This window comes from Trichosurus vulpecula, chromosome 8 (genome assembly GCF_011100635.1).
Source record: "Trichosurus vulpecula isolate mTriVul1 chromosome 8, mTriVul1.pri, whole genome shotgun sequence".
Lineage (NCBI taxonomy): Eukaryota > Metazoa > Chordata > Mammalia > Diprotodontia > Phalangeridae > Trichosurus > Trichosurus vulpecula.
Genome location: NC_050580.1, coordinates 82,552,072 through 82,573,990, shown reverse-complemented (window position 1 = coordinate 82,573,990; position 21,919 = coordinate 82,552,072). Strand labels below are relative to the sequence as shown.

At 39.1% G+C, this 21,919-nt stretch overlaps 1 protein-coding gene across 1 annotated transcript in view; it reads right to left on the bottom strand.

The window, feature by feature from the left end:
* The window catches only part of MYOF (myoferlin), a 153,647-nt gene that overhangs the window by 2,607 nt on the left and 129,121 nt on the right, over positions 1-21,919 (bottom strand). The window contains exons 38-53 of the mRNA XM_036735055.1: positions 21,069-21,145; positions 16,829-16,840; positions 15,149-15,247; positions 14,496-14,621; positions 13,150-13,305; positions 12,293-12,384; positions 11,792-11,962; positions 10,687-10,835; positions 10,376-10,515; positions 9,882-9,970; positions 9,692-9,787; positions 6,083-6,224; positions 4,960-5,059; positions 2,450-2,640; positions 864-973; positions 357-504 (exon numbers count right to left, since the gene is read on the bottom strand). Coding sequence (XP_036590950.1) covers positions 357-504; positions 864-973; positions 2,450-2,640; positions 4,960-5,059; positions 6,083-6,224; positions 9,692-9,787; positions 9,882-9,970; positions 10,376-10,515; positions 10,687-10,835; positions 11,792-11,962; positions 12,293-12,384; positions 13,150-13,305; positions 14,496-14,621; positions 15,149-15,247; positions 16,829-16,840; positions 21,069-21,145 — 1,898 coding nt within the window. The remainder of the gene's footprint in view (positions 1-356; positions 505-863; positions 974-2,449; positions 2,641-4,959; positions 5,060-6,082; positions 6,225-9,691; positions 9,788-9,881; positions 9,971-10,375; positions 10,516-10,686; positions 10,836-11,791; positions 11,963-12,292; positions 12,385-13,149; positions 13,306-14,495; positions 14,622-15,148; positions 15,248-16,828; positions 16,841-21,068; positions 21,146-21,919) is intronic.

The following is a 21,919-nucleotide window of genomic DNA, read 5'->3' as shown; positions in this document are numbered from 1 at the left end:
TATGGTAGAAGGAGGGCTAGATTTACAATCCAAAGCTCTGGATCTGAGTCCTGGCTCTGTCACTTGCTAATCCTATAACCTTGGGCAATTTACTTAAACTCCCTTTGGTTTAGTTTATTTACCTATTAAAATGAGCATAGTGATGTCTACCCTTCTTATTTCATAGTACTGCGGAGAGTATCAAATTGGATCTCACATGTAAGATAGTTGTAGCTATGGTGTTACGTAAATTCCAACACTATTATTTTTATATGGTTCTTATTCAGTGGCAATGGAGACTAGTGCAATGGATCAGGAAAGTGATGGATTCCACCACTCAACGAGAGAATGGAATGGAGGCTATAAAGAACACGTACCGGCAGAGAATACAGGAGCACTGCTATGAACAGCAGCAATACGAGCAGGATGAGCAAGCCGATGATGACCCATTTAAACCGACGCCACACGATGAATTTCATTGTCTTGCATGGGTTGGTGAACCAAAGAAAGGAAGTTTCTGGTCGACTATATTTTGACAGAAGCAAAAATGACTCACATGAACCCTGAGGGTTAATTAAGTACTTTCATCTCAGAATGGGAAGGCTACTGTTCAGCTAATAACTAATTCTTTTCATAGAGTGAAGGTAACTGTATTCTAATCTTAACAGATACATTACACATGGAAGCTTCTAATGATCCAGTAGACAAATGGGGCTCTGCTTCCATGACAAGGTAAAGAAAGTATTGAAGCAAACCAAGCCACTATCCCTCCTAGCAAATTAATCAAAATGGCAGACAATTCTTTCAATTTGGCAATTTGGCAACAAGAGTTTTCCAACTCTTAGGCAGGTTGGGATCCCATAAAGACAAAGAGAACAGCTTACTTTGGTGGCTCTAGCTTGGGGTTCATATTGGGCTCATCCCTTCCTTTCCCAGCTGGTCTTTCATCAACCTCCTTCTCATTGAGGACTTCCAGAGTCATCTCCACTTTACCCTTCAGTAAATCAAAACAGGTTGAACACATGACATCGGATGTTTAAAAATATTTCACTTAAGTAGAGAAACATTTTTTCCCAAACAATGATTTTTGTTTATTGTAAAATAATCTCTAGATAAACTTAAATTTTACTCAAGAACTTTTGTCTAAATTTCTCATATTTGGGTTTCTGGACTAGATCTTTTGTGAGAACTCCAGACCTCTGCCTCTTGAACTCTTTCTTCTCTACTCTTCTTTTACCTGCTTCTCTTCCATATCCCAAGCACCCATCTCCATTCCTTTGTGACTCACCAATGCTTTTTTATTTCCAAAATGTATATGTGTTTTGTCTTTTTAAGATATGGTCTAGTCAGAAGATAGAAGTATAGACCAGACTTAATCAGTTAAAGGTACCCAATAAGGAGTTCAGGAGGTCTGGGTCTTAGGCCTGGTCTTGCCATGGGAAAAAAAAAATCACTTAAATCTCTCTGAGTCTCAATTTCATTATCTATAAAATGAGAGGGTTGGGCTAGAGCATGTTAAAGAGCCCATCTGGCTTTTCTAGCATATGGTATGAAGTGAGGAAGCTACCTCACTCAGCTTGTGTCTCCAGGATTATAATATTATAATTAATAATCAGTAATGTTGTTTCAATTATGTCTGACACTTCATGATTCTCTTTTTGGGGGATTTTCTTAGCAAAGATACTGGATTCCATTTCCTTCTCCAGTTCATTTTATAGGTGAGGAAATTAAGGCAAATGAGGTTAAGTGACTTGCCCAGGATCACACAGTTAGTTAAGTGTCTGAGGCTGAATTTGAACTCAGATCTTCCTGACTCCAGGCCTGACGCTCTACTTACTATACCACCTAGCTGCCTAATAATCAGTAAAATAGCAGCTATGTATTTATATATAAAATACACACACATACATAAGGGCATATATACATACACATATATACATATGGGATATCATATACATGATTTTGGGGACACCCTATATGTGTGTGAGTGTATATGTATATATGTATACACACCTGATGTTCCAAATAGAATATGTAATATATAGACTATATATAAATACATTAAGTAGAATTATATATATGGGACATTGTGTGTGTGTGTGTGTGTGTGTGTTTATACACTTTTGGAATAGCCTATAGAACTTTTCAGATGAGTCAGTTCTGAGATTGGAAGTTTTACGTTTCTTTTTTGCAATACATTTCACTGGAGCCACCAGGCCATTAGTCAGTCTTTCCGTGATGAGGCCCTGTGACACTGTGCTGTGCTGCTTTTAACTCCTAATTCTTCAATCAGTCTAAAAGCTGGCACCGATATTGTGGCCTTTTGTTGCTTTGAGCTCCAAAAGCATTGGTTTCCCCTAGGTAAATACTTTCTTGTCCTTTGATTGAATATAGCTCTGGGTCCCAAACCCCCTTATAACTATCAATGAAAAAACAGAGCAAATTGTTCCCAACCAAGAAATACTCATACAGTCATCATGCGTGTGCCATCTTTTTCTGCATAGCATGGCCACCATCCTTTCATGGACTTCTGTTCAAAGAGTGAGGCTGTCTTCGATTTGAGCGGGTTCATTATCTTGTAGTCTGGAATCATGTCCAATTTGCACTTTTCTGATGACTTTGCAGGAATAATTGTGTTATGTAAATCAAGTTCCAGAAAGCCTAGAAAGAAACCAAAAAATGAAGAAGAAAAAGAAATTTAAAACACTTAGCTTTGTTTGCAAATCAACTGCTGAGAGACAGAGATGAATCTTAAGTGGACGATGACAAAAGAAGACAATAGAACACTTGTAAATTTCTTGAGTTCTTTATAGATATGATACAAAATGGGAGGTCTCTTTGACTTAGCTGTCTATTAGTCAACTTGTCACTTAGAGAAGCTTGGTTCTTACATCTCCAGGCATAGAGGCAATGATTTAGGCAGCGGCTGAACTGGTTGACCTCTAACGTCCCTAAGATTTTATGATTCTTTGCTTTATGGGTCTCAGACAAATGAACATCTGCAGACAAAAGCTTTATTGGGTTGAGTGCCCTTGGACTGGGCATGCAGTTTGTGTTGCCCTCAATGGAGAGGTCATTTGTCTGTGTGAGGGCATCTGTGGCTCAGTATACTGACACCCCAAAGAGACACTCAACCATAAATTCCTCTGAGTATTAGATTAACTTTAAGAATTTATGAATGAATATTAACGACTCCAATTCCTACTAGGAACAAGAGAGTCACAGGCAAAGATGTATATTTTATACTCTGTGACATGAAATATTCACCTTTGGATGACAGAGTTTTGTGAAGATTTCTCTTATGCTTGTCAACCCATCCATGGTGCCATGTTTCTTTCTTTCTTTCTTTTTTTTTAATAATAAGAGAAAGGAACAATTACCCTCAGTCAGACCCATGGCCCATTTGGCAGTTTGTTAAGAGTTTTCCATTTGTACCTATTTTTGAATTTCATAAAGATAAGAACAAAAAGAACAGCTTAGTTTGGTGGGTCCGGTGTTCTGTCTCTACAGGATATGCTGTGGTAGAATTGGTAGTTCCTCTTTGTGATGACTTAACTCAAAACCTTACCTTACTAGTCTCTTATAGATCTGAGAGACAGTGAGGTGTAGCAGCTAGAGGGCTGGCCTCAGGGTTTAAAAGATCTGGACCCAAACCCAGCCTCTGACAATATTGTGTAGCCATGGGCAAGTCCCTTAAACTCTCAATGCCCCAGCCAAATCAATAAGAATGAGTTGCCCATCTACATCCCTGGAAGAAGTTCCAACCCCAGGATTTTCCAACAATGATAACATCACAAGTATGGCCCAAAATAAAAAGTATCAATAATCCAAGGATTTGTATAAACCCTCTGTGCACCTTTTTTCATTTTTCAGCTTGTTTGATCTTTCAGGATTAATATGTTTGCTGCCTGTTTTTGGTATGTATTACATAATAGATATATAATAAATAGATAATACTACATAACAGAAGCAGATGATAGTTATAATAGAGTATAGTAGATAGAGTTCTGGGCTGGAATTGAGAAGACCTGAGTTCAAATCCAGCCTCAGACATTTACTAGCTACATGGCCCTAGGCAAGTCACTTAAACTGCATTTGCCTCAGTTTCCTCAACTGAAAAATGGAGGTAATAATAACACCTACCTTGCAGGGTTATTGGTTATCATCAGGATCAAATAAGATAATATTTGTAAAAAGCACTTAGCACAGTGCCTGGCACATATTAAGCATTAAATAAATGCTTATTCCCTTACCCGAATACACTTCAAAAGATCTGTGATTTCATTAATGTGTGTACTCTCCACTAAGCAGATGATTTTGAGCCACTGTGGCAAAACAAAAAAAAAGTCATCAGCATTCTGATGATGAGCTTCCAGAATTGTGCTAGGCCATTTTCTTAGATGACAAATTCAGGAGTCTGTAGCACCATTCTCAAATCCTTTCCTACTTGGTAGGACCTGGAAGAACTTGTTATCCACTGGTATCACCTTTGAGAAGCCAGGTTTACCTCCACGCTATGATGAAACACCAGAGGAGTACATGAGTGAAAGTTGAAATTTAGTGCTTCCTCTTTGTTGTGCTGCAAAGGCATCACAATGAATTGAAAAGCTTCTGTTAGGCTTTTACCATGGGCAGCTAGGTGGTGCAGTGGATAGAGTACCCAGCCTGGAGTCAGGAAGACCTGAGTTCAAATCTAGACTTAGATCTGTGACCCTGGACAAGTCACTTAACTCTGATTGCCTCAGTTTTCTTCCTGTAAAAAACAAGCTGGAGAAGGAAATGGCCAACCACTCCAGTATCTTTGCCAAGAAAACCCCAAATGGGATCACAGAATCAAACATGACTGAAATGACTGAACGACAACTATCATGTACCTAGCACTGTGCTGATTGCTGGGAATACAACTAGAGAAGTGAGACAGCAGTTCTTGTCTTCAAGGAGCCCACATTTTAATAGGAGGAGACAACTTAGAAGACATACCCAAGTAGTCATCTAAAGTAAACTTGTCATTGTCCCATATCTGAATGATGAGTCTGGGAGGAACTCGAAATTCAGTCTGGTCTATACTCCAGAAATGCTCCTAGAGTGAAAACAGAAACAGGCAGGTGTTAAAACCAGGAAATGTAAGTCAATTAATGGGCCACGTGTACCTTCAATTTCATACATTTCCTTATAAAATTTCAAGTTCAAAGAGTTCTCTATATATTTGAAAAATGAGGACTTTAACAGAGATACTTGCTATAAAAATTGTCTCTCAGCTTTCTGCTTTCCTTCCAATCTTGGTTGCATTGTTTTTGTTTGTGCAAACCCTTTTTAATTTAATTTAATCAAAGTTATCCATTTTACATCTCATTATGCTCTCTATCTCTTGGTTGGTCCTAATTCTTCCCTTCTCCATAGATCTGACAGGTAAACTATTCCTTGCTCTCCTAATTTGCTTATGGTATCACCCTTCACATCTTAATCATATATTCATTTTGACCTTATCTTGGTATATGATGTAAGATGGTAGGCTATACCTAGTTTCTACCCAATCTTTTCCAACTGTTTTTGTCCAATAGTTTGTTTTTGACCCAAAAACTGGGGTCTTTGGGTTTATCAAACACTAGATTACTATGGTCATTTACTATTGTATCTTATATACTTCATCTATACCACTGTTCCACCACTCTATTTCTTAGCCAGTACTAGATAGTTTTGATGATTACCACTTTATAATACAGTTTGAGATTTGGTACAGCTAGGTCATCTTCCTTCACATTTTTTTTCATTCATTACCTTGCTATTCTTGACCTTTTGTTCTTCCAGATGAATTTTGTTATTATTTTTTCTAGCTCAATAAAATAATTTTTTGGTAGTTTGATTAGTAACAGCATTGGCCTAAGGTAATGCAGGCAGTAAATAATGGAGCTGGGCACTGGCAGAACTTAGGTCCCCAAACTATTACATAAAAGGAAGGGCTTGGACTAAAGAGTCCATCTTTAAGGTCCCTTCCAGAGTAAAATCCATTGATCCTATGGTCTCTGAGGTCCTCCTAAGTTCAGAGTTACTTAGATCATAAAATTGAGTGTGACACTCAATTGTGGCATGTTTTCTAACTTACTTTTTTAGAAACAATACAGAGTTGTTCAGCGGGCAGGTATTCAAAAGGGAAAATAAACCTCCAGTTAAAATTCCCTTCACCATCCAGTGACCGGTAATGGACATCTGTCTTCTGCTTATTTTCTTCATTCCCAGGAATCCAACTGAAAATAATGGGCAAAAAGATTATGGGTATTCCAGTTACTGCTGAGGGACATTGCTGCAAATTTTGGCCAGGGTTACAAGACAGGAGAGTGGAATTTGTACACAAAATCAAAACAATTAGTACATATTTCTCAATTACCTATCAGGAGTTTACGGAACTAGCAGTGGAAGCAACAGGGTATCCAACAGAAATTTTAACTAAATAAAACAATTTGTTGAAAACCCAAAACACCACAGGCTTTTAGTCTTTCGTTTAAAAACAAAAAGACAAAGTTTTGGATAACAAATACAATTTTAAGTGCATCATTGTTTAATACTTGTGGTTTCACTCCCCATAAAGGTAGCTAAGAAGCAGAATCACAGTTTTAGAGATAGAAGGGAACTTTTAGTCCAATCCCCTCATTTTCACAGATGAGGAAACTGAGGCCTGGAGAGGGTAAGTGATTTATCCTGAGCCAGAGTTAGTAAATGTCTGAGGTGGGATTTCAATAAAACTGACTCCACACTGAGAGCTCAATCAATGATCCCACTTGGTTGTCATTGCTAGCAGTTTTAAATGACTGGTTAATTATCTCAACAAAGCATTTTATATTTGCTTCTTACCTTTGTGCAGTCCTGGAACTCCACCCCTCTCCCCTGCTGCTGTCATTGCCCCCACTGCCCAACTACTGCTGTCATTTTTCCCTTTCTTCAAGGCCTCCGTTCATAGACTACTAGGAAGCTTTCCTTGAAATCTCCAAGTTGGAGCTGGTCTTTCCTGTATCTAAAATCATCTAACTGCGTACTGTTTTCATGCACTTATTTTTTTTTTTTGGAGGAAGGCAGGGCAATTGGGGTTAAGTGACTTGCCCAAGGTCACACAGCTAGTAAGTGTCAAGTGTCTGAGGCCATGTTTGAACTCAGGTCCTTCTGACTCCAGGGCTGATGCTCACTGCGCCACCTAGCTACTCCCACTTAAAGTATTTTAATATTAAAAGTGTCAGGGAGCTGGCCTTGGAATCAGGAAACTCTGGGTTCAAGTGTTGCTTCTAACACATACTATTGGTGTGTCCATAGTCAGTCAACAAATCAACAAGCATTTCTTAAGAGCCTACTATGTGCCAGACACTGTGTTAAGCTGAGAATACAAAGAAAGGCCAAAGACAGTCCCTGCTTTGGAGGATCTTACAGACTAATAGGCTAGCCATTTAGTCTGAGTGCCCCCAGGTATACACATTCCAGATGATTTGCCAATTTCTTCAATGGAAGGAGTTTCCACAGCAGATTAAATGACAGGTTTCCTCCCCCTCCCCAAATTCTAAATCATATTTTTATGAACAGAACCTCTATCTACCTTTGTCCCAACACCCAAGATTGCCAGTTCCTTGACAAAAGGGATCATATCTTATTTATCATTGAATCTTCCTTAGAGTCTAGCATGGTGGTTGGTCAATAAACATTTATTAAATACCCACTATGTGCCAGGAACTGTTTTAAGTGTTGGGGATACAAATATTTAAAAAGATAAAGTTCCTGCCCTTAAGGAGCTTATGTTTTAATGGAGGAAGATAAGAGATAAAAGGAAGCTAAAAGATTGGGGAAAGGGAAGGTACGTGACATAGGGGACATGGTTGAGTAATGAATACTGAACATAGTGAGGGCCTTATAAGTGTTTGTTGAATGAATGAGTCAATGCATTTTCCCTGTTACACTTTAAATAGACAGGCCAAAGTAAGTGAATCTATACTTTGATTTTTGCTTCTTCTAATTTCCTGATGATCAAATTGATGGAGCCAGCAAAAAAAAAATACATTTTAGGACAAATCAGCTTTTTATTTTCCTTTCTATGCTTTTCTGGGCCATACCATTTGAACATCACAATATTGACAAAACATTAATAGTATCACATCGCAGCTACATAAAGTGGCTAGGAAGTCCATTTGTTAAAAGAAATGTGTCTTTCTTTTAACTAAGAAATGAACTAATTTGCAATATTTGCCCAGGAGTAGATGTAACTTCCAAGGCCAGGAAAGGAATAAATTCATGAATTATCTTTCTGTTAACAGTTAACACAAACAAATAAATATGTTTACTTGAGTGATTGGCTCTTGTCTTCATTTTACTAGAGACCATTAACAAATTATGTTTCCATGTTATAAATAAATCAAACAAATCTTACATTTCATGCCAGGGACCCAAGCTCAGTCAATAATTTAATGAGGAAATAGCTCTTATCAAAGCATAAAGCAGAACTTAAACAAGCTCACAGATTTTCTTCTTCTCTGCTGTGCTCATTAGCTTCTCTTGATAACATCTATATAAAGAAGATAGTGTAAAAGATGCTCTGACCCATGAGCATAAGTATATCTGTTCAAGTCTGCATAAAGGAAAACCTTAAAAATTCACTTAAAGGCAGAAATAAAAACAGACCCCATGATCAAATGAGATCCAGACAAAACAAACTGCAGCATAAACACATGCACTGAATATATTGAAAATAAGTGAAAAAGCCACCAAATAAAAATGATGTAACATGTTTAGGATCTTACAATGCTAAAAGTTCTTGGTCATAAATATGACCTGGGTTTTATATTCTTGTTTATCTCCCTGTCCATTTATTTTTCCTCTAATAACAAAAACAATGGAGGCAGTATGGTCAAATGTATAGTGTTGGATTTGCTGTCAGGAAGGCTTGGGTTCAAATCCCTCCTCATTCACTATCGACTGTATGTGACCACTGGCAAGTCACTTAACCTTTCTAAGCCTCAAGCAATTCTTTAAGACTTGGCTACTAGGTTATCGAACGGTTGTGATCTATCTGGCAGTCCTCTCATGGTAGGCATTGTCTTAAAGCAGTTGGCTTCGTGGTACAACAGATAGAGCTCTGGTCCTGGAGTTGGGAATATCTGAGCTTCAAATCCAGCCTCAGACATTGTGTAGCTGTGTGACTCTGGTTTTGTTGCTGTTCAGTCGTTTTTCAGTCATGTCTGACTCTTTGTGAGCCCTTTTGGGGTGTTCTTGGCAAAGACACTGGAGTGGTTTGTCATTTTCTTCTCCAGCTCATTTTACAGACGAGGGAACTGAGGCAAACAGGGTTAAGTGACTTGTCCAGGGTCACACAGCTAATAAGTATCTGAGTCCACATTTGAACTCAGATTTTCCTGACTCCAGACCCAGAACTCTATTTACTATGCCACCTAGCTACCCACAATATCAAACTTGAAAAAGCGTGCCAAGTGACCCTGGGCAAGTCACTTAATCTCTGTCTGCCTCAGTTTTCTCAAGCTGTAAAATGATACCTACCCCCCCAGGGTTGTTGTGAGGATCAACTGAGATAATATTTGTAAATTAGCACAGGGCCTGTTACAATGTAGGTACTTGATAAATCTTTATTCCCTTCCCTATAAGGAAAACAAAGAGCACCAAGGGCAGAAGAGTGTCACCTATATCTCTGAAAAGTTTTCAAAGAGATTTCCAGGCCACTCACCCTTTCACATAGATGTCACTCATTTCTTCTCCTGTGATACTTTTCTCATCCAGAATGACATCTTTAGTGTTCCAGATGATCACACGTAAGACATACCTGAGAGGAAAACATTTTTAAGGAATTTTCTCACTTGTCTTTAGTTGGACACTCACAGCCTTCGAGTGACCTAAAATTGATTGGAATTACTTACTTCTTGGCTTTCCGGGCAGTGATATTGAAAGGAGGGCCTGGAGGCCCCAAACTTTTGGGGAAAACATCCACCCACATCTGAAGTTTCCCCTGTCATTCAAAAGGGGAAAAATTATTTGGTGTTACAAGTTTTCTGTTTTATTTTTTAAAAATCATGGGAGGTCTTGTCAGCACAATTTTCTTTTTGTATTACTGGGGCCAGACTCGTTCTTTGGCCTTCAGAGTTGTTTTTCTACAAGTGATGTTTTAGAACAGAACAAAAGAGCAAACAAATGATTGTATCATTGACCCAACATTGCCCTGATGCTACCACCCTTCTTTGGCTTCAATTCTATGGCATCAACACATCGTGTCTACCTATCTGCTTCCCACTCAGAATCCTCTCTCTGTTCAGCAGGATACAAAGCCAGCCACGTGGACACAGATTTACCATTATTATGGATTTTGTAGGGCGCGGTATTGGCCAACATTCAATGATCGAAATACTCTCTGTACCTGTGAAATATTTGGCTGGAAGGTGCTGTGCAAAGTCCGTGTTTCCACATGCTCAGGCACTTGTCCCTGAGTCCGAAGGATATACAGAGCAAGGCGCTCCTCTGGGGGTCCCAGGTGTTGGTGCAGATTTTTGTTGGCCTCTGTAATTGAGAATGCCAAATAGTCGTTTACCCAACGGAGTGGTCTATTGCTAATGTTTTCAGGAAGGATTGGAACCCTAGCATATCACAAGCTAACCACTTTATATCAGAATCTGACTCTATGTGACCATTTTGCAGCGATTCAAACTCATTGAACAGCATCGAACTCACCAAATTCTTCCAAGCTGTACTCTCGCCCTCCATATCGAAGCCTATTTCCATCTTCAGAAAGAATAGGTGGTGGAAAGCCTTTATATTTGGCTACGTTGCTTAACAACTGTGTTGGTCTTAGTTGATCACGCCAGGTATTGACTCCAGAACTGTTGAACAACACAATTCATCCAGGGATTAATATTTGATACATAGGCTTTTCTTAAACTTATCAACACTTATGCATCTGTTATGACAGCCATAAATATTAGCATTTATATAGCTTTTTAGCACTTGCAAAGCACTTTGCAAATGTTATTGCATTTGATCCTCACAGTAACCTCTAGAGAGAGGTGCTATCATCATCCCCATTTGTAAGTTAGGAAACTGAGGCTGATAAAGATTGTGACCTTCCCAGCATCACACAATAAAGTGCTTGAGGCAGAGTTTGAACCCAGGACTTCCTAACTTCAGGTCCATCATTACATACAATTCACCACCTAGCTGCCTCCATAACAGAGCGGTGAGAACCCTTTTATACATGAAAATTGTGAAGAGGATAAACTACACGATTACACGAAAGATCTGTGATTCGGAAACTCTCCTTAACCTCCCCAAAGACCATAACTTATCCCTAACTTAGTAGATAGGACTTAAATGGTTGAGTCCTATCTAAGCTAGTCACTTGCCCATAGACTGATGGTTAATAAGTGTCCAAAACAGGAGCTGACCCTAAATCCAACACCGTATCAACTGTACTATGCTGCTGTGTCTCAAGAACCTAAAATGTGCATTGCAACTTGGAAGTCATTCTGTAATTTTTCAGCCTCCAACGAAGATTTCAAAAAAATTCATTTGTTCAGATTAAAGAGAAGATTCTCCTTGCTATATTAGAAACTCACCAGCTTTCACAAGCTGGAAGTTCTGAGTCTAGACTTGCTGAGGTACTTAATGATTGAAAGTGACATGTATTTGGAAGGAGTCCTGCTAAGATACCCAGACAGAGTAGCTATATCCCAACTTAACCATGGCTCAGGGAAGGGTTGTAGGACTATTGTAAATCCTTTTCTGATATAAATGTCTTTACAAAAGAAAAGAACTGCGAGTCATGGTTTACGAAACTTACGTGCAATACTGCTCTGCTATGCCACAATTGGACCCAAACCGGGAAAGGAAGCGATTTTCTAGATCAATAATTGTTTCTCCTACTTTTTCATCACGAGTAAGAGTGTCGTAATCATAGACAGAAATTTTCAGGTCTTTCTCTTGAGGTAAGAAGCAGGTCAGCTCATACATCCTAAAAGAGCAAATGCATAGTTGACATTTGCCTGCCAGGCATTTAGTAGAATACTTAGTCAATAAACATTTATTAAGCACCTACTATGTGCCAGGCACTATGCTAAGCAACAGGGATACAAAGATAAAAAGACAGTTCCTGCCCTCAAGGGGCTCACAGTTTAATGGGTTTGGGCTTAGCACCCTAGAGAACAAAACCAGAGCTGTACTTCTGTAGTGACTGATAGAGAATGCTAACTCTACAATATCATTGTATTAACCCACCAGTAGTATAGCACAGTAGAGCAGAGTCAGATAGAAGCATTCCCAAACTTAAAGAAATTTACATTACCTTCCAAAAATTGGGTTGAGTGTATTTGGAATGTAATGGTCTCGATCTTCAATGACTTTTTTACTCAGGGATATTTTTATATAAGGGTCACACTGTTGGGAAAATAAATTAGATGTTATTGGATGGTATCCTGCTATTTTATCTTAATTTTGTTGGTATACTTAGTTGTTCTTAATATCTACATGACACTAAAAGAGCTGATTAAAAATGAGAAATAATCAGCTGGTTGTTTTGTTTATACAATAATCTAAAAAGATTTGACTGATATTTTGGCTGAATTATCTTCATGTCTTGCTACCATGCAAAAATAGCCCCTGTGGGTTGTTCCTTTATTGTTAAAGGAGCTCTGGGGGGTGGAAAGGGCACCAGACTGGTAAAGAGACCTGAGTGCTAGTTCCTGCTCTAAGTAAAGAGTCCAATCTCTCTGGGTCTCAGTTTTCTCATCTCTAAAATGTGCGGGTTGGACTACATGGAGCCATAACTAGGGTAGGACAACTAGGAGTTTGGCCTCAGGTGTTAAAATGGGGGAGGGAGGAGATCGTGTTTACTTCCCTCAGTGATCGGGAACCTGCCATCCCCATTCCCCTGCTACCTCACCCAGCCCCCCTCCAAGGGTCCAGCTGTTATGGCCGTGCCTGTGAAAGACGTCCTATTTATGGCTCTGGGATAGGATGAGCTCTAAGACACCTAGCTCAAATCTTGTATGATTCTGGAACCAGTTGTGATGCTGCTCTTAGGAAATAACAGATGCCAGGAAAGAAAAGACAAACTATTTTATTAAACAGTTACCGTATCAAACCACAAATAACTTTTCTAAATCAAATGGCTTCTTGACATTTTCAAAATAAAAGTCTCACCAGCCCATTGTTATCCTGAGGTTGCAGATCTAAGCCTCGGATAATATAAATCCTCACTATGCATTCCTGTGGGATACTGTCAGGTAATTCCCGAAACTGCCTGGGAGGAGCAGGCACATTTGGATCATCAGACAATGGATAGATTCTGAAGGAGCCCTGTAACACACACACACAGAAACACAAGATGCACAGTTAGCCACACAACCTGTACGATATTTGGACCGTGCTTGTTCGTCTCCTGAGGAAGTCTTGAGTCATATAAGAGTGTATAGATATAGCAGGCTTTGTTAAGGGTCATTTTTTAGGGTATAATCAATAGGGTATAATCAATTGTATGTCATAGACTTAGATTTGGGAGGAAAGGATGGATTGGATTTATCATTTCACTCTACAAGGAACTCTCAATGAGGAAACGTCCCAGACACCAGCAGATTTGCCTTTGTTCTGCAATGTATAGTCTACGAATGTTGCTTGGGCATTGAGGGGTTGAGTAAGGAACTCACCCAGGGGTGGGTCACATGGCCGGTACATATCAGAGACATAACTTCGGCTGCATAACTTCCCTTAAATGTAATTAAATAGGAAGGGTTTCTGATTATTACTATTATTATTGAAGCAGCTGGGTGGTGTAGTAGATAAAGCTTTGGAGTTACCATGGTCTTATGATCTAGAGATTACTGTTAGGAAAGAGCTACCACCCTAAATTTACCTTGGAATCACTACGAAACATAAGAATTGTCCTAAGTGAAAGCATGATGGGAAAGTCAATAACAGGCCACCCACCTCAAGAGGTAAAAGGATTATTATACACAGTTACAGAAAGGAAGCATAAACAAAGAGAATGGAAGGGAACATATCGGGAGTAATTAATATACTGTTTTAGATATTTTCAAAACTGAATTTACTTTTTAAAATTTAAATAATTGTGGGTGGATGCTTTTGTGGTTTGAAGTGCATAAAATAATTTTTAAATGTCACTTTCACTAAAGTTGCTCTTTTCAACATCCTTGGCTCAGAGCCAGAATTTAGTTCTGGTTCAAAGCCATCTGTCAGCCCAACTGCTTAAGTATCTTACTGCAAAGTCACTGGCAGTGACCCAATCAAGCTCATGAAAAGCCCTCTAAAATTGTAGATTTTATTTAGCTGACAGTACATCTAGTTCAGAAAAGGGTCAGTTATGAAACCATAAAATGACTTGACAACTCCACACAAATAAGACATTAGTTACAGAAGCACTCGGGTGTCCCAAAGCATGTAGGGCACTTTCTTCTTCATTTAAAGGGAAAAGGAGAAGCCTTAGAGTCAGCACTGTGCCCAAAGAAGATCAGTTCAGCCGTTTTGCTTACCTTAAACTCTCCCACCACTGAAGGATCATCATTCTCATCAGACTTCCCTCTGTACAGCTTAAAGGTATCTGAGAAGTCTGTCAGACCCTTAAACTCTGGTACATTCTCCAGCTCACAATTATATACCTGAAAATTAATCAACAGTCAGTTGTTTGTTAAAAGGGAACCATAGTCATCCATAGTTCTTGTGTAGAATCATTTCATCTAAATAGTACCCTCCAAGGTTTTAGAAAAATGGGGCCCACCATACTCTAGGTTCCCCACTCTCAAGCACCCTCAAACCAGTATACTAACACACTTATTGTTCCACAGCTCCACTTGCCTGTTAAACACACCCACTTCGACGTCCCATAGTGATCCTCGCTCAAAATGTCCAAAATGCAACTCATCATCTTTCTATTAAATCTTTCCCCACTTTCTGACTTCTCTATTTCTGTCAATGATGCTGCCGTTGACCACAGACTCTGACCCTGACACCACAGATGTTCAGAATCTGTTGCTTGGTCCAGCCTAGGGCCCATTCCGGATCAACACCTACAGCCACACTCACAGACATTCTCTTGGATTTTGATGGGGCCGCTCATCCATTTCTGTTTGACCCCTTTTTTCTCCCTCAATCCCAAGGCTGTCTGCAGGAGTAATCTTCAAGTTACCTTTAGTCTGGCATATCCTTTCTGAATGTACTCTCCACATTTTTCAAGTTCTCCAACGGAAGCATAAAATTTGCTCCACCAATCGACAACTTCTTCCTCCTAAACATAACCCCCAAGGAGTAGAAAGGTTTGAGTGGTAGTTCAGACTTCTAATCTATGAACTAAGCTTCTTTTAAAATGTATACTTAAAGGGGGCAGCTGGATGGTACAGTGCATAGAGCACTAGCCCTGGAGTCAGGAGGACCTGAGTTCAAATCCAACCTCAGATACTTACTAGTTGTGTGACTCCGGGCAAGTCACCAACTGCCTCATAAAAACAAACAAATAAAACATGTTCTATAATATATGAATAGACTGTGAGATTGTCAGCATGGAAATTCCTGCCAGCCATGCAGGTCAAAACATGTCTATCGTGTCTATCACTTAATAAAATCAGACTTTATGTAGTGCTTTAAAAATTTCAAAGGGCTTTACGTACATTATCTCATTTGATCCTCACAACAATCCTGTGAAGTAGGTGGTATTATTATCCCCATTTTATGGATGAAGAAATTGAAGCTCAGAGGGTTGGGATTTACCCATAGTCACATGGCTAATAAGTGTCAAAGGCAGAATTGAAACCCAGATCTTTCTAACTCCAAGCCTACACCATCTATACACATCATAATTAGGCATTTATAAACTTGCAGTTTCAGTAAAAAAAAATATCATTTAGAACATGCTAAATATGTTGTGGCTGAATCATTAAAGGAACTTCTAATTATGGATCAGGTAGTCAGTGCATCCCTGAGCAATTTTAGTGCCCTCAATACCCAGTCGGCTGTCTTATAACTGATTGGATCACATCCTATAGGTGCCACCATGTTCGTTCTACTAATGCTTTATCCTATTGATTTGATATTTCATAGGGTCAGAGACTTAAAACTATAATAAATATATTAACTCAAACACAAAATTCAACATTGGTTCTAGAGAACAGGATAAAAAATGTCCCTCTTCTCAGTAGATGGAGGATGCACCCAGGTGAGGAATGTCATATGCCACCAAATGTGGTTGCTTTTTTAAGAGTTATTTTTCTTTGTTGTCATAGAGACACGTCAAAAAATGACTGCGTTCAGAATTCTTAAGTCTTTCAAAGTCATGGTGGTTTTTTGTTTTGTTTTGTTTTACAATGATGGTGTTCTGGTTACGCTCCCCATCTCTGGTGAGGAGCTGATTGACTAAACACACAACATGTTTTGGACAAGGCCAGTGAGAGAATTTGTTTTGCTTGCTTGTGCGTATTTATTACAAAGATTTTGTTTTTGTTTTTCCCCAGTGGGGAGGAAGAGAAAAATAAATGCTTGCTAATTTTTTTAAAAATTTAGTCTGAAAAGAAATTACTATAATTTTTAAAAAGGTATAAAATGTAAAGAACAACCAAAAAGAAAGGATAGCTCCCCAATGGATCTACCCATTGCTTAGTTTCATCTATTGAGGGAAGTACCATATGGGGTGATATTAATCAATCTGCGATTGTCGAATAACAAGAACAGAGTGTCCAGGACAGAGGGTTTCACATTTGTGTGTGGTCCATGACCCACATGACCCAGTCCCTGATTTAAAAGTTCTTCCATCACATACCAACTACAAACAGACACTAGATGACTAAAAAATACAGCCAAGGTAGGTAGGAATTACCTTTTCAGCTAGCTGATCACAGACACATGTGCAACAGCAGGAGAGACCCACACAAATGACATGAGGATGGAGATATAGAGAGCGTTGGATTAAAAAAAAAAAGGTAAACATTTACTTGTCATTCAGGGTTTAACATTCCCAGCATATCTGAGCAGATTCTTTTGAATCATTTAACCTTAGATGATTTCAGAATGCAGTACCTTATTTATTCCACCACTCTAGAAATGACACCAGAATTATTCCCATAGTGAAATGAAAAATTTATAGGAATCTGTATCAAGTTTTAATAGAATTAGACAGTGTTAAAACATCTGCCCAGACAATGCTCATATAATGAAAGAAAAAAAGATTAGTTCAGGCCTCTTTTTCCTTTGACCCAATCCCCAGCCCTCTGATTGAGTTTGATTACTAAAGGGTTTTGCTAGAAGATTCTATTCTTTGCTTTTTCAAAACCTCTCCTGTATCTTTGCTGATCCAAGCATGACTGCCTGGCCTTCCTTGTCTGCTTTTTTTGGTCTGTTTTCTGTTTGCTTTTGCCTCTCTCCTTATTCTCATGCTATCTCACAGGGGTATTTTTGTGATCTTGAATAGAGGTTCACATTTCCAAGAAGCTGCTAACCCTGGCAGGTTTTTCCCCTGTGTGGTCACATTCCTCCATTTTCACTCCTCTCTAAGAAAGGAAACCTCTTCTTTGAGCACATATGGGAGATGAGAAGCAGAATAACCGGGATGCTGTGGCCTGGTTCTGCCTTTTGCAAACAGTGCAATGGCACTGAGTCTTTTGAGGAACAGGATGGAGAAAAGTCTCTCCCTCCCCACCCCTGGAATCTCAACTTCAGGCTAACTTCTGATGTTAGGGGAGAAAAGCTTCCAGGCTCTACCAACCATTGATCAGGCCATCAGAAGGGAACATGTATTTTTGCTATGGGCATCTTATTTAGACTTTCCTGGGTTTAGCTTTCAAGTTTTGTTTTGCTTAGCATGATAGCAAAAAATAAGAAGGAAGGAAGGAAGCAAGGGAAGAAGGGAGGGAGGGAAGAAAGAGGGAAGAAAGGAAGAAAACAAGGAAGGAAGGAAAAAAGGGAGAGACACGGGGAGGGGGAGAAGAAAGGAAGGTAGGAATGTTGATAGAGAAGTGATAAAGATATTTTTAGGAAATGTATAGAAATCATATTTACAATTAAATCATGATAGATTTTGGAGAGAAAGATTGTTTTCTTTGGACTTTTATTCTGAAAAGGTTCACTAAATGCAGTTTATTATTAGTTTATTGATGTTGTTCACAATTATTTTTTCCACAGTACAAATCCATTATTTTAATGAAAACATTGAAAAAAACACTACCCCAAGTTGTCCTTGCTGCATTTGAGTACTGGTATCCACTCATTCGCTTAAGTCGCATGTGAGTTATATTGGACACCAGCTTACGTAAAATAACAAGGTTAAGTGCTTAGTTTGACCACAGCCCATCGTATATCTGTGGAAAGAATAAGTGTTACAAGAAATAGGATCTTCCCTTATTCATAGATCACCAACCCCATTTATTTAAAAAGCACCTTTTAGTACAAAAAATCTCCCTATAGGAAGACCCCTCCAAAGGAGAATTAGATAGAGCCTTAGCCCAAGGCCCCACCTGTCCCAGTCAGCTTCATGCATTTTCTTAGCATACATACATGCACTGTTCTCGGAGAAGCCATTTTGCTGACTGCTGTGGACAGGCTGCTTAAGCACTAGAAACGGGAAGGTAATCATTGAATCTTCCACACTGGAGTCCTGTTGGATCACTGGACTGGCACTTTGGAAGCCCAGTTCTCTGAAAGACTCAATACCTTTTCCCACCCCATCCTCAGCCCATTTTTTTTAATGTCAATTTGGAGCCTACCAGACTGATGAGCTCAATCATTGGCTTCAAATCTACGGGTTGAAAGAGGAAGGGAAGCTTCTTCTATATACCCAGAGCACAAAGGCAGACCGTGGTCCCTTGAATTGAATATGTGGTCATATAGGCCAATGGAACATCAGCTCACCAGGCTGATTGATGCTTCTAAGCTTCACTCAGTTCATTTGACTATGAGCAGACATCAACAAGATATTTTTAGTTACCATCTTGCAAAGGCGAGAGCTAGAAGAGACACTACAGGTCATTTGCTTAATGGGTTAACTAGTTAAATTCCTTCCATTTTACAGGTGAGCAAACTAAGACTCAGAGAGGCTAAATGATTTCCCTAAAGTCATGGAGCAAGTTAGTGGTAAAGCTAGGATTAAGAACCTCTTGCCTGAAATCAGGGTAGTAATGGTTATTTTTAAACTGTTATGATTTTTTTTTAAAAGTGGCTTCTCGCAACTGTTGCTTTTTGGTCTATCAAAACTGCCACTTCCTCATCGCATCTCAGGCAGGTGCTAGAAGAGCAGCCTGATTAAACTAATTCACACTAAGGTGTGAATAACTGATGGCTTCCCCAATACTAGCCCTCCCAAATTTATAACACTATAAATTCTGTTCATTCTCCAGGACCAGTCACATAGTAGATGCTTAACAAACATTTGTCCCTTGATTGATTCATACATACTCAATTTTTATAGTTTATTGCTCCACTGGCCTGGTCAATCAACCTACACCTAAAAAGAAAAAAATTTAGAGGGAACATTGATGGGAATGTGTCTTATTCTTCTTTTGAGTCCCCTATAGCCCTGACTATAGAGCATTTGATAACTACTGGGTTAACAATGGAGGAGGAAAAACTGTGGTAAATCACAACTATGGCACAAGACTCAAGACAACCTTCTCCACTCCTGTGATAAAATCCCAGGATAAAAGGCCCTGTAATAAGAGTAATAAGACTGTAGGACTGTTCCCTCACAGCTCCTGCTGCCCGGGCATGCTTTGGGGATACTATGGATCCTGAGAGTTCAGCTTTTGTCCTAAAAGACGGCTGACTTGCCCTTTTCTTTGGTGGCTCTATAGAACATCTAGTTGGGGATAAAATAAATGTAGTATAAGACTAAGTTTATTCTGGTTAGGTTGCTAAAAGACTTTAGACAGGAAAACAGTGTGTGTGTATATGTGCGTGTGTGTGTAGGTACTCTTTATATTTTTAGAGTGCTTGTTCAAATCTGTTTTCAAAAGGACATTTTTAATACTTTTTTGAAATGTGAATTTTTTTTACTGATCCATATGTTAAGATAAAATATGCTATTTTTGTTCATTCTGGATGAGACCTTTCCCCTCCAAAACATTTCTACACAGCAAAGACAATTTTTTTGCCTTGTATTTTCTGGGCAGAAACAAACTCTGAGTTTTGCTTTCCTTTTCATCTTCTAGGACCAGCAGAAATGATTTGGGAGGCTTTGTGTTAACATTTTCTCCTCGTTGTTTCACTTTAAAAGTCGGGGTGGATTTTATAGCCTTGGATGGCTTTGTTGTTGCTGTTATTGTTCAGTCATTTCAGTCTTAATCAGCTTTTCATGACTTCATTTGGGGTTTTCTTGGCAAAGATACTAGAGCGGTTTGCCATTTCCTTCTCCAGCTCATTTGACAGATGAAGAAACTGAGGCAAACATGGTTAAGTGACTTGTCCAGGGTCACCCAGCTAGTAAGTCTGCCTCACGGATACAAAACAACTTTGGCTTGCAGTACAATTATGAATAGTTTTTCCTTGTTACATGTTTTTTCATAGAACAAATTATCTTGTAGAGCAGGGATTGGCAAATCATAGCCTGAGAGCCAAATTCTTTCTTCTGTTTTTGTATGGACATTGAGCTAAGAATGGATTTTACTTTTTTTTTTAATACAATAAAACTTTATTTAAAAATGTAAAACCCATTCTCAGCTTGCCTCAGTACATTTTACCAACTCCTATCATAGACCACTGGAAGGAAATGAAAAAAGGTTCTCTTTTGACCCTCTGCTTGATTGAATCCCTTCTCAAACATTCAAGTTCAATTTAACAACTCAGTTTAACAAATTTCTCCAACAGGTCATCCAGCCTCTGCTCCGATATCCTTAGCAATGGCACACCCATGACTTTTTGATGCTATCTATTAAGGTTGTTTATCCAGCACTAACAATACATCTGGTTGGAAAATTTTTGTTCTTATTTTTTTTTTTACCTTACATGATTCTCAAAAAACTGATTTCATTTTTCACAAGTGTGATCAAACAGCTCTTTGCCTGACAACCAACTCTTTTGGCATCAATCAGGCAAAACCTAATCATGAAATGGCCAATGCTGACGCTTACCTTGTTTGGAAGCAATGGCTTTGAGTCTTCTACTTCGATAATCACGTCCCGGGGAGGTGGGGCAGACAAAATAGAAGCTGAAAAACAGTTTATGTCATAGAGATGGGGTCAATAGCAGTCAGCAGACTAAAAAGTATGGTGGGCAGAGAGGAAGGGGAAGGGGAAGGAGGGCTTGGAAGTCACCATGCCGTGGAGCCTGGAAGGATGGTGCTGCTCTCAAGAGAAATGAGGAAATCCGGCAACAAGGACGTGGTTTCTATAATGCTGCAGTAAATAAATGTTCAGGCACGAGCTTTTTAACACCAGGCCATCACAAGTACATGCAGGACTCTGTTTCCCCAACCGATGGGGTTCCCCAGGGGCTTAGCTCTTATTCAGCCACATCCTCATTCGCACGCTTCTCATCTCAGATCTTTCTGCCGATCTTATGAGCCCACAGCAAAGCATTAGGGATGGTTTCAATTGTAGCCGTGGTTTAATGGCATCGGAAACAAATTACAAATAATTTTAGCTCTTAATGACAACATTTCATAAAACACTTCCTGGCTGGAAAAGATGCTTTATTATGAAAATCTTGCTTGGGAAGCACATTTATTGTGCTGCCATCTGTTTGACTTGTTTTTATAAACAGGAGAGGCTTCATGAGATCTTCATAGTCATAAGCCCCTTGAGGCCAAGGATAACTTAGCTTTTGTCTTTGTAGCCTTAGCAGCTGGCACATAGTAAGCGCTTAATAAATGCTTGTCAGATGAATTAATAAGAAGAATAGCTGATACATATAGAGTTATTATGCTTCATGTATGCTGTCTTATCTGAGCCTTACAACCATTTGAGATAAATATTGACAGCAT